At 41.9% G+C, this 12,487-nt stretch overlaps 1 protein-coding gene across 1 annotated transcript in view; it reads right to left on the reverse strand.

Annotated features, from left to right (window-relative positions):
• LOC102040113 (A-kinase anchor protein 2) overlaps positions 1-4,677 on the reverse strand; it is a 19,048-nt gene extending 14,371 nt beyond the window's left edge. The window contains exon 1 of the mRNA XM_031060549.1: positions 2,289-4,677. Within this exon, the coding sequence (XP_030916409.1) occupies positions 2,289-4,575 (2,287 nt within the window). The 5' untranslated portion in view covers positions 4,576-4,677. The remainder of the gene's footprint in view (positions 1-2,288) is intronic.
• Between the last annotated feature and the right edge of the window lie 7,810 nt (positions 4,678-12,487).

Below are 12,487 nucleotides of genomic sequence, written 5' to 3' on the forward strand. Positions count from 1 at the left end.
AGGTATCCTGATGTTAGTGCCAGTTCTTTCTTTGGAAAAGGCAATTTGCTGACAAAAATACCTCTGTTTCTTTATTATTACCATCAGTAGTAGAACTGCTATTATTTTTCTTTGTGAAACTAGATATACATACTACAGTACCAGACATATTTTACAGCATATTCCTTACTGGTCCCAGCAGAAGTAGGTTTTCTTTTCTGATCCGTATGTCACCTCTGCTCTGTCCATCCTAACAGCCTGATGTTTGTGCCTCTGCTAAATTATATTTTGCCTTTTTTCACAAATATTGAAAAGATCCTGTAACTATTAAAAGGGAAGTTGCTGCAGTCTCGCAAGAGATTACATGGTATTCCTCCACCCTATTTCTAAGGATGCCTGCAGATGTTAACAGCAATACAGCTGGCTGAAGGGACAGCAAGGAGGAGATGAACTTTATGAGAGGTGAGGTTTATACACCTTCCAATGCTAAGGGTCCTGCAGCTGAGAGCTATGCTGAGCACATCTGCTGTACAGCAAGCACTAAAAGTAGAAGAACCAAGAAGAATTTTGCCAATATTCTTTGTGGGTTTTTTGATCAATGATAGTCTTAAACACTGACACATATTCATCTTTTCCTAGAAATTATTTCTTTGCCCTGTCATCGGCTGCAAATTGCAGTAGCTTGAGTCATTGGCTAAGAGATCCCAATTTTCTTTCTTGAACATATGGCAGTTGGACATTTAAAGGAAACTGTCTGGAATGATTCATTATAAACAGAAGTTTATAATTTTCTCTAGAATGTAAATTACAAAAAACATTTTTACAGACACAAAGTAAATGCCTTGTTGTGTAGAGAAAGCAGAAGTACATTGTTTTCCCAGAAGCTCTGTTAAAACAAGCATTAGCGTCATCAGCCCATCCAACATCAATTCTGAGTGAAATACAATCATTATCTACCCCATTTTGAGCACTTTCACTACAGATGATGCTGTTTTTGAACACAGTCATGAGCACACCTTTATGAAACAAGTCCTCTTAACTGACGTCTGTAGTGCCCTTTATCTCATGTCTTGTCAGATATTTCTCAGAACACCTCAGATTAGACAGGATCCTTATAGAAAATGCTATACTAGGAGTTATAACAATAGCACTTCAAAGAAAAGACTGGTATTTGCTACATTTTTTTCAAAAATACATGTTAAGATCATTCTCTTTGCAGAAGAAACTAAACTAAGTATTCTCTATTTATGTGCTCCATAAAACTCCAAGTTCACAATCATACTGAATAATGGGCTAAATCTACTTCTGATTCAAACTTACCATGACTTTCAAAAGAAAATTACTACCACTGGCTTGTATTTACACCAGTGGAAATAAAGACAGCATTTAAGTACTTTTGGTAGATGAATACTTTTTCACAATGACCACTGTTAACAAACCCTACAGGCACTTGCAAAGCATATGCAGGTATATGCTTAATAAAAACCACTACACAGAAATAAGCTTGGTGTGTGTTTCTGGTTTTTTTTTTTTATGTATTTTTTTCTGTATTATATTTAGAAGGCATCAGTGTTTGACATTATTTCTTGAGAAAGGGAATGGGGAGACAGATATCTGTAACTGCTGTGAATGTCAGAAAAAGAACACAGAAACTGATCGGTCAAGAGGACTTCCACTGAATCTATTGAACAATTTGTTTGTGTTGCTTGTTTAATTCAGTAGTGAGTAACACCAGCTAAAATACATGGTAACTCATAGCTCTGGATATAATTTTACAAGACAAAGCTCATAAGGACCAAGACCTCAAAACAGAAAGCAAAACACACAGAAAAAGATATCTAATTCATATCCCAAAATCTGCACATCTCCACTTATTCTGCACTTCCCTAATGGCGTGCAAGAGAACAGGAAACCTATTAAGGACAATCTTGGATGTTTGTCTTTCAAACAGCCACACAGCTGTAAAAACTGCTGCTGTGCTTCCTTGAGATGATCCTAAATTTCACTGGGTGGTCTGAGCAGCACAGTGATGGACATGTCACTCTACCATGTAGCAGTGGGTGAATACAGAATGGGATTTAGTAAGGATGATCAGCATCTCTGCACTGTATTTGTGAAAACCAGGAACCTTCCACAGGTCTGCTCACAGCCAGAAAATTAAGCTGTCCCATGCAGTTTCAAGGCAGATGAAATCATCTGCCCTCCCACCCCCTGCAAAACAATATTTTCATTAAAAAATTACTTAAAACTAAACCATACCTGACCCTTCAGTCATGTTTCACTTCTGCTCTGACACTTTGAGCTCTTACCTGGTGCAGTTTTGTAAGACACAGTTCTGGTGGGCATGGGTGGTGCACTCTTTGTAACCGGGCTTGGTGCCATTTGCAAACCCTGCCGCTGCCTCTTCAGCTCCTCTTCTCGTTCCTGGGCAGCTCTGATCTCTTCTTCTATCATGGACAAAGTCCGCTGTTTCCTCGACCGTAACTTGAAAGGGCCCACAGTCACTTCAGGCTCCTGTGTGGCCAGGATGGAGGCAGTGCTCCGAAGCTCTGCTGCCTCTGAATACTTGCTGAAGTAGCTGACTTCATGCCTGTTTTCTTCCACAAGGAATGGCTGGCTGGCTGAGTACATGGGCGACTGCTGCAAACTCTTCCCTTCCCTGAGTCCTGAGTCTTCCTCTTTTGAAGTCTTTGGTATGGTGTCCCTTTTCTCTTGAACTGGTGAAGACACCTGGGGTGGCTCAAACGTTGGGTTCTGATGCTCCTTGGAGGCTGGAGCTGGCCTGGTGCTGGCTGGCTGCTCTTTGGCTGAGACCTCTTTCTCTGATGGGATCCCTTCTTCCTTCGGGTTTCCTTTCTCCACCTGCTCAGCTATGGCTTGTTGGATGGCGTTTTGAACCAGCAGGCCAGCGTGGTAGTCCAGCTGGTCGTCCATCAGCATGGAGTCTGCCAAGGCAGAGGAGGGCGAATCACAGCCTGGGTCACTGAAAGACTTGGAGATGCCTTCAGCCCTGCACTCTGCTGGAGTTTCAGCCTGCGGGGTCTGCGGCAGAGAGAAATCCGCTAGAGAGCTCTCCTGCAGGGCGCTCATGGTCTCATTGGAGGCACCGCTGTCACTTACGTTATCCATGCTGAAGTCATTGGAAAGGGTCTCCAAGACAGTGGTATCCTGAGACCTGACAGACAGGTCATCCAAACCGGAGTCAAGCTCCTCTGGCGGCGAAGAGGCACTGCCTGATTTTGGGAAGTGATCTAGAACTCCCTGTCCATCATCCTTCACCATTGTGAAGACCGCCCTTGCACTCATGAATTCTCCATCCTCTGCCCACAGTTTTGAGGTTGGTCCAGCTCTGGGGCTATCACTGCAAGGTAAGTCTCTTGCTGGGTCAGTTGTGGTATTCTGAGTGCTTTTGTCATCTTCTGAGCTACAGGAGACTTTCTGTGCTTTGACGACTGTGGCGTTGTTACCCTCAAGCTGTCCAGCTTGCCCGCACACTGAAACGGGTCTCGTCACGGATGACATTGGCCTGTCCACATATGGAGAATTGAGGCTTTTGTAGAAGGGTTTGACAGAGAACATTTTGGGTGTTACTGACCGCCTTGGTGGGGCCTGACCCTGAGATGGACCTGAATTCTCCATCAGCTGGAACTGCTTCCTGGCAGCCGAGAAGTCAATTTGCTCTGTGACAATATCTTCTTTCTTGATATTGACTGGCTCTGGGGATACAAAGGAGCAGCTGACCTGTTTGGGGGATGTTGGTGCTGTACCTTGCTGCTGCTGCTGCCTCTCCTTGCGCTCCTTGTACTTCTTGTGAGACTCCAGATGCTCTTCATCCAGCTGATCTTCCAGGGGCTTCTCCTGAGGAGGGTTCCACCATTTGGCAGCAATGTTGGGGTTCTTCTTGACAGCCTGGCTTTTAATGAGTTCCCTTCTTTCTTTTTCAAGTTCCATCATTTCCTCTGATGGTCTCACTTTGCGGACTCTGTATTTTTCCTTCTCTTCCTCATCTTCAAAGAGCTTTGAGGGCTTTTTCTCTTCGTGGAAGGCTCGCAGTTCAAACTTTGCCTCTTTCTTAAGGGTTGTAAGAGTTGTCTCTCCATCTTTAGAGGATCTTCTAGAACTGTTTGAAGAAGTGGGACTTCCTGGTACCTTCAGACTCTCCCTAGTGTCTTCTTTCAGACCACCCAAGGAATGGCCATTGGATTTCAGGTTCTCATCTGTTATATTAGCTTCACATGTCTCAATCTCCAAGGATACCTGCTTGTCTGCTACATTTTCTTCCCTTTCACTAGATACTGACTCTTTATTGACATTAGCAGATGCTCCTGAACCATCCATAACAGAGACTGCACTTGGTTCAGGAGAGGATGTCCCATTAAATGTATTGTCTGCAGCAGAATCGCAACAATTTGCCTCCAGCACTTCATCTAGGTATCTGATCTCTTTAGCAACTTCACTGTCCAGAGATTCATGCCTGTCCCTAAGCCCATTTCGGCTGGAAGCAGGTGAAAAGAAGTGGGTTGGATTGTCTGTGGGATGTGGTGAAGCCACCGTGGTGATGCTTTTATGTTCAGAAACTGGAACTTCAATTTCCATTTTCTCTTCCTTTGTAGCAAGCACAGTAGATGGCTCCAAGAAATTGGCACAGTTTTGGTCTCTGTTTTTTCTTAACCTGATGTCATCCTCAGGGATTCTGGAAGATTTCTAAAATAAAAGAGAGAAAAATTATGAAGTCTTAAAATATGAACACCTAATTTTTTGCAGAGCAAACACCATCTGGAAAACAAATCCTAGCACTTCTTAAAATTGAGATTAAAGCATTCCCTCGGAGCATGGGAAAGCAAGGCAAGCCATTAACACAAAAAGTAGGAAGTTACCTTACCATATGCTGGAAAAGGTACTAAAACAACAACAAACTTTCATTTAAGAATCTCCCACTTGCTTACCATTCTCACTTTGTCATTATTTCATGCCTGTGTCTTGGTCTGTGACTAGGAATAAACTTTGAATTTCTAAGTTAACAGTAACTCGGCAAATCAAAGATTTGCACATGCAGTACACAACACCAATCATCTTGGTACTCCAAAAATGCTTTCCACACCTAAAGGAAATCTCATCATGCTTCTACTGATGAAAAGTATTACTGCCTGTGCTTTACAGAAACAGATACTAATATGCTGAAAGAGATGGTGACTCACACCCAGTTAGGAAAAACGATGTGGCAATGGTAGGGAATGTTCAATTCTCAATGCTCAATCCTGGTCATCAAACATGGAGTAGAATTACAGGGTGCTGGAAAGACATGGGGTCTTCCTCCGTCCCACATGGAAACCTACACACAATTGCACTTGGGAGACAGGAAGCATCTGTAACTCCCATAGCATGAAGAACACCACAAAAAGCACGACAGGGACCACAGCCATGGTATTCTCTCTCCCACTTCTTTGATCTGTAGTGCAGATCTACGGGATTCATGGTTGTCCCTGATGTGTAGCCTCTGATCACAAGGAGGTTATTGACATAAATACTATTTATACTCATATATAAGCAAATTTTACTGGTCAAGCAGCCTAATGAACTTACTGAAGGAACTTCTGATTAAGTTGGTAACACATCAATTAACTACTCAATAATTCTGTACTGCTAAAAGGCAAAACCAATCCACAATACCAAAACCAAAGAGGGCATTTTAAACATGGTTCTTCAAAAAGCACTTGCTAACTTCCTAAATTATGAAAACCAAAAGTGATACATTATTCCCTTTGACTCAACTTTTAAAACAGAAAGGTGGTATCTGAGCTCTCTGTTCTGCTTTTCACATGTGTTTCTATATGTAAGGCGTTGACTTTGAAAGCAAATGGGATTGATCAAACCCCATGAACTCAGTAGCCACCAACAAGAGCACCGCTGTCTGGTAGTCACCCCTGCCTTGCTGTCCCTTATGCAGCATGCTATTAACACACACCACAGCAGAAGATGATGAACAAGAGCACAATGGCACTTACCAGTGACCTGAACAATCACATTGCTGCTGGATTTATACTGGCAGCCAAATGCATTTGACATACCTTAAGGAATTACAGTCAGTCACCCAGAAGAGCTCTTTCTAAAAACACTCTGAAAAGCTTTCTGTCTAATTACATAGTTGTACACAGTTGAAGACAATGCTGGCTTCAGCCATTAGATACTTTCTTCCTAACCGTGCTTAAACACTGGGAAAAAAAATCTTTAAAAACAAATAACTTGCTTTTGTCTACATATTTTACTTTACAAACTTCACACTGGTTTTACTTGCTTTACTTCTTCACTTTCTGTTGAACTTAGAAATATTCCAGCTGAAGTTCATAGCAGTTCTTTTCTTAAAGCATATTGTATTTTTTATCATTTAAATATCTAAATGTGGCCAGTTTCTTCTTTAGTCCCCTTTAGAATGATATATTCAAGAAATCAGATGCTCTGCAAAAAAATACAAAGTATAAAAATGCTTACTTTGTACAGTAGGCACAGATGGAATGAAAGAATCATAGATAAAGGCTTCTTTTAATATGAAAGGGTATTGCTCTTGATTTGCTGGCAGAGCTCCATGTACACAACAGGTACTCAGGTGACAGGATTTAAGACTGCAATACCTTTTTGATATTTGGCATTACATCTTCCCTGCTTGAGTTGCTGGTGCAAAAATGAGTATGGTGGCCCCTAGAGCAGTCTGTGCAAAGTCCAGGACTGACAGCTGTCCCCTTTCACACAAACCATGGGTATGAAATTATGCTCCCACTAATATTTGCTTATAATCTGATAGATCAAAGCCACTAGTGACATTGGTAGCTAACTACATCCTCTGCAGCTTCAAAACCTTATCCTGAATGGACAGAAAATCAGTTAATGAAGAAGATGTGCTCTCCTGCCCGTGAAATACATCTCCTTGCAGAGCTGAAGGAGCTCTTGCTCCTGTGCCTCTTGTACCTGCACACCGGAGCTGGAAATATACCTAATTGTTCCAGAGACTGCATTCACTAAAGCATGTCTGCTTCCACCACTGCTCTGTGTGAACCACTCCACTTCACATCACATTTGGATATTCAAGTTCGCTAAGAGAACCACAGGTGCAGTTTTTTGCCTAAACCTCTTATCAAGTAAGAGCCCACCCTCTCACGACAGCTGCAATCCATAACTCACAATTAAGGCACATGCATGTAACAGCCTAATCACGGCGTGCGCTTGTGACAGCATGTAATTCTGGAAGTGCATGTGTCTATGCAATTAGTGTGGGACATGTAATTATGTAGCAAAACAGACAATTATGCAGTAAAACCTACGAGAAAACACTGCTTCTTATTGGAGGAGCCTTTCTGGCTAGGACTCCACGCACGGCAGAGGAGCCAGTGAGGATTGCTAGGAGAGGAAAAAAAATACATTCAAAGGAACCACCCATTTATTTTCCTCAAAACATTCTGCCAGAAACTGGGGACAACTTTGTGAGGTTGTAGCAATGAAAATTATGCTGCAGACACTCCTGCAAGGAGCAGAAATAATCTACAGATGAATTACTTGAAGAAGAGAACTGATATAGCTATGGACAGAAGCAGATGGCAAAACAAAGCTTTTCAAGACAGTCCAGGCCACAGCACCTGCCCAGGTCAACTCAATGGGTGCAGGAAATGGCACATGTTGGGGTGAGCCACCATGGGGGGGAGGAGGTTTGGAGGAGGGGGGCAGTGGGATACACACAGACCCCCATGCCTCAGCTGTTTGGTGGAAGGAGGCAAGCTTTCCAGAGGGCTGCTTTTTCTCCTCCTTGATAAGCCTGCACCAGCAGCTTTGTATTTGCCACCTACAGGGAGAAGGCTTTTCAAAGCCTGCACCATTACAAAGATCTGTGAATGGGAAAAGGTCTGCATTCAAACCTAATTGTAGTCAGTCATAAGGCATTCACAGTGATGCCCTTAAACTACTCATCTAGACCCAGATTTTCCAGAAGTTGCTACTACATTTACACTGTCTCTGAATGTGTGTTCATTTCTGTCTAAGTCAAGATGCAACAGGGCAATTAGTGTCACTTCTACAACGCTGCTGCACTTTAGTAAACTGTAGTTATTAGCAGCTTAGAAAATTATTAGCATATTTTCTCTTTGGCTGAATTTTCATCTACAAAAGTGCAAGTGTTTGGGCAATCAGCTCTTTTAGAAGGAATAAAATGTGGGTGTGCTACTAGCAGGACCCAACAAACGTGCTGCCAGTGCCTTCCTTTGTTTGATGCAACAAAAAATGCCTACAGAAACAAGTGGGAGGAAATCCTTCTGAGTCAGATCAACATTCTTCTGAAGCATCAGTGGCAGTGGTGGGAAGGGAGAGGAAAGGATTAAACAACTAAGAAGTTTCAGGGTTTAAGCAAATCTGGAAGTTTCCTCATTGTGGGCTTTTACAATCACTCCAGTCAAGTTTCAAGATGGCTTTTGATGCTGTTGGTTCCTGGCTTTGTTAGCACTGTCAACCTTCCATTTCTTTGGCTTTCATATTCTTTTGTAGATGTCCTGTACTTCATTTGCTCCTCCTCCCCCTGCTTCAGCACTGAGCCAGTGTTTTGTTCAACCCTTTCCACTCTTCTCTTCAATCTGACTATCAGGCCCACCATACACCAAGCAGTTTTAGTAGTAAAACCTCATTTGCAGATGGTTTACTGGCTAATCCATACCATCCTTGCTGATCTCAGTCATCTTCTCCCTCTTCACCTACTGTCTTGGCCTGCCTCTCTGATTGTCTTATTTGCAATTAAGAAGGAAGCAAATGATGGATTTGTTAGGAGATTGACTCTGGCAAACCTTCAAGGGAGCAGCTGCTTTCATTCACCTCACCCTTTAGAAGAACACAGTCACCACCTGCATAACAGATGGAACCAATCCCAAACACTGCAAACACACAGAAGTCAGCTGAACCTCTGTGGTTCCAGACAGACACCCTGTCCAGAGATGAAACTCCTAGCTAGCAGAGGTATTGCCCCATGCTTGCTAGTGACAGGAAGTCTTTGCAGAACTCATTTTCTTTAGGACTTGAAGTGTTGCAGTTCATAATGAACCAGAAAAGGTAAAGCTGTAAAAGGTGATAGCATCTATCCCTCACAGCCCATGTTCCCTACCACACAACAGGTGCTCAGACAGGTGCCACCATCCAGGTGGGAATGGCAGCCCAAACCACTGTGACAGCTCCTGTCTCACAATGGCTCCTGCACTCCCTCCCTCCCTTCCTCAGCAGGGTCTCAGGGGGCAGCTGCCACCCCATCTAAGTCCAAAAATGTGGCGAACCTCCCTTGGCACTGGAGGAAGAAGAATGTGACAGTGGGAGCCTTTGCACAAAGCAGTCTAAAGAAATGGGCCAAACATCTGTGTTTTAGAAACTACCAATTTGAGTGAGCTAAGAGAAAGCAGTAGCAGGAAAAAAAAAAGTTCAAAAAGATCCTAGAAATGGAGGAGAGAAGGGGTGAAGATGATGATGTGGAACTCAAGGAAAAAAAGGATTTCTACTCACATTACTTACAGAAACTATACATTTTGATTTAAAAAAACCAAATCAAAACACAAAAAAATCCCAAATCCAAACCCAAAGTGTTGTCTTCTTGCTTCCATGCAAACAGGCCTTCCTTTTTCATACAGTATTTTATACTGACATCTAAAGGTTTTTTAACTACTAAGGGAAATGTTGCACAAAAAATTTAGAAGTTTTCTCTTAATAAAATAAAATTCAAGTTTCAGGAAAAAAAAAACCAATCCAACAAAACCCCTCAAATCCTGTTGCCAGATTTTGAATTTAAGACATGTCAGGCACATGCTGACACTACTTTGAATAGTTCCATTCACAATCCTACTTGCACCCAAAAAGCAAAACCTGGCCTGTTCCTCTCACAGTGCATTATACACTTCATTTCAGTGTCTTCAATACAAAGACCGGAACAATATCTTCTTTCTAAAATGTTTTAGTGTTGAGTGTCACAGTGACATTCTTTGCAAGCAGCTCTCCACGCTCTTCTGTGACTTTTCTGAGGCAGCCAGACAGTACAATATTTTCTTTGTGAAACGCTGGTTTGTCTCCTAAACACTTTAGAAAATCACAAGAGTACATTCAAATGCAACAAAAATCAATGCAACTTCGTATTGCCTCCTCCTAGGAACCAGTCAGGGGCTCTTTTGGACTACAGACAGTGATAAGTGATGTGGGGATACAGTGCCAAACAAAGTGCTTATTTTGAGAGCTTGCTGTGTGACTTTTTTAGGTGGTTTTCCTATTTCCTTTCTTCATGTTTTAGCAGAGAAGTTGTGATTGCATTCATTGAGAAAACATGTGAAAGGCTTTGCAATATTCTTTTGGAAATGTCCATCTGAGTCACAGGCTTCAGCTTCCCCATGTGATACACTATAAAGCTCTTTTATCAAATCAAACTCCAATCTTCTTTTGCTGCTGTAATAAATTAAAGAGGGATAAAAATGGCCCAAGAATTATCACTACTTTAACGATAAACATATATTGTATGACAGGATATTTTTATGATGATGACACAGTCACTTGATACTGTATTTTTCCATATGTGCCTCTGTAGCTCCAGTATTTTTTTGTGCCCTCAATAGCAAATAGGTGAATTTTTTTCCTGGGTAAGTCAGGATCCAAATTTGTAATTAACCTTAGTATTTCCTACTAATGCCAGGGTACATAAATTGAAGAGGTACTCTACTGGTAAGAAACCAGGTGATCTTGTATGCCAGTTATTTTCTCTTGATTCCTAAAAACACAGATCTGGTCCCTCCATGAAAAATTTTCAACTCTAATAACTAGATTTCAACCAGTGCTACAGCAGCAAGAAAATCAAGTATCTTCCTTCTTTAATGCTTGTGCAGCTGTTGTAAAAAAGCAACAATAAAATGCTGAGTTCTTTTTACAAAATATTTTAATTCAGCAAAGAACTGAAACGGCACAAAGCACCTACATGGATAACATGACTTATAAAGAAATTAATATTTAGGGACAAAATACTGCTAACTGCTGAGTGAAAAGAAATACCACCTCTGATAAAGAAAAAGCAATGCAGAGTTTATTAGAGCATGATGGTTACACAGCTGGTAGTATGGAAAGCAACATATATTCAAGTGGTGTAGACACAGATACTACTCTGTGTGGAGCTGGTTAGCTTTGCTATGAAAGCTCTGTTCAGTTTTACATAATCAAGATGGAAATCTGAAATTACAGGAAGCTCTGATTATACTCTCATAAAGAAAGTGCAGTACTGTTTGGTACTGCCACACTCCACATTCACACCACATTTTCAATCAGTTGCACATAGGGAGAACCAGGAGCTTGAAGAACCCAAGAGATCAGTAAATTGGCAATGATTTCAGGTACCAGAACCTGCAATCAAAAGGCCATTCTCCTGTTCTCTGCACTGTTGGCTTCTTGTAATATAGGTCAGCCTGAAAGTGCAGCTGAATTAGAGCAGTAAATGCGTGCAAAAGAATGCATTTCATCCAGAAAAATGTGGTTTTATCATCACTCTCATCAGTTCAAATCACACTTCTGATGCTCCTTTCACCTGCAAAATTATTTCCACCTCAAATTAAAATGCACCAGTAGGTATTGTTATTTCTCATGTTATTTCTCACTCCGTTCCCTAGGACAGAAAGGACAGCACACTCTGTGTGCAGGCATGGGAAACAAACCAACGCCACTGAGGGACAGCACTGGACTCAAGGTCAATACAAACCACGTTAACGTGTTAGTCAAGCGCACCACCACAGATGGTTAGTACTTTTTAACTTTGTTACACATTTTTCCTAAGGCTTGTTTTTCCATGGCTTGCGTCCAAAATCTGCTTTTGCTGAAACAAGATTGAATTCCAACAGCTGGGATACTTGATTTAAAGAGGTTGTGGTGCTAAGTCACTTAAATTGGTAAATACGATCTTGTGAAGCAGCCTCCAATGCTGCCTAAGGAAGCACAATCGTCTGCTGGAGAAATAAAGAGCATCCCTTCCAACTAACACATAAGGAACATGGCACAGTTAGAAAACTGCCCACACCTGGCAGGCAATTCAATTAATGATAAAATCCTTAAGGAACAGAAGGAGAATTTCTTCTTTACAACTGAAGGTCACAGATGAGGTCCTGTACCATTGCACTTACAGAGACCACTTGGCTAGGCTTCCCACTCAGCTGGTGCTGGTGGAGCTGAGCTAAGGGTTTGGCTGTTTAGTAGCACTCTCACACCCAGCCTCTGGTTTGATGTTAAATCAAAGAGGAGAAATCCCAGGTGAATAAGGAAAAAGAAATGTTCAGCTTAACAGAGAGCCTAATACTGATACTGAGTTCAGCAGAACATGACTTCTGAATGTATGCATGAAAAATCAGTTTCACAAAATGCTGCAGTTGAAATCTGCCCTGCACATGTCGAGGATGGAACAATTGCTCTGATAAAGCATGATCTAATCCCAGCAGGGAGGGGAAAGGACGCTAAACTAAGCCTTGCTCTG

The sequence above is a fragment of the Geospiza fortis genome, unplaced genomic scaffold (genome assembly GCF_000277835.1).
Source record: "Geospiza fortis unplaced genomic scaffold, GeoFor_1.0 scaffold203, whole genome shotgun sequence".
In the NCBI taxonomy this organism is placed as follows: domain Eukaryota; kingdom Metazoa; phylum Chordata; class Aves; order Passeriformes; family Thraupidae; genus Geospiza; species Geospiza fortis.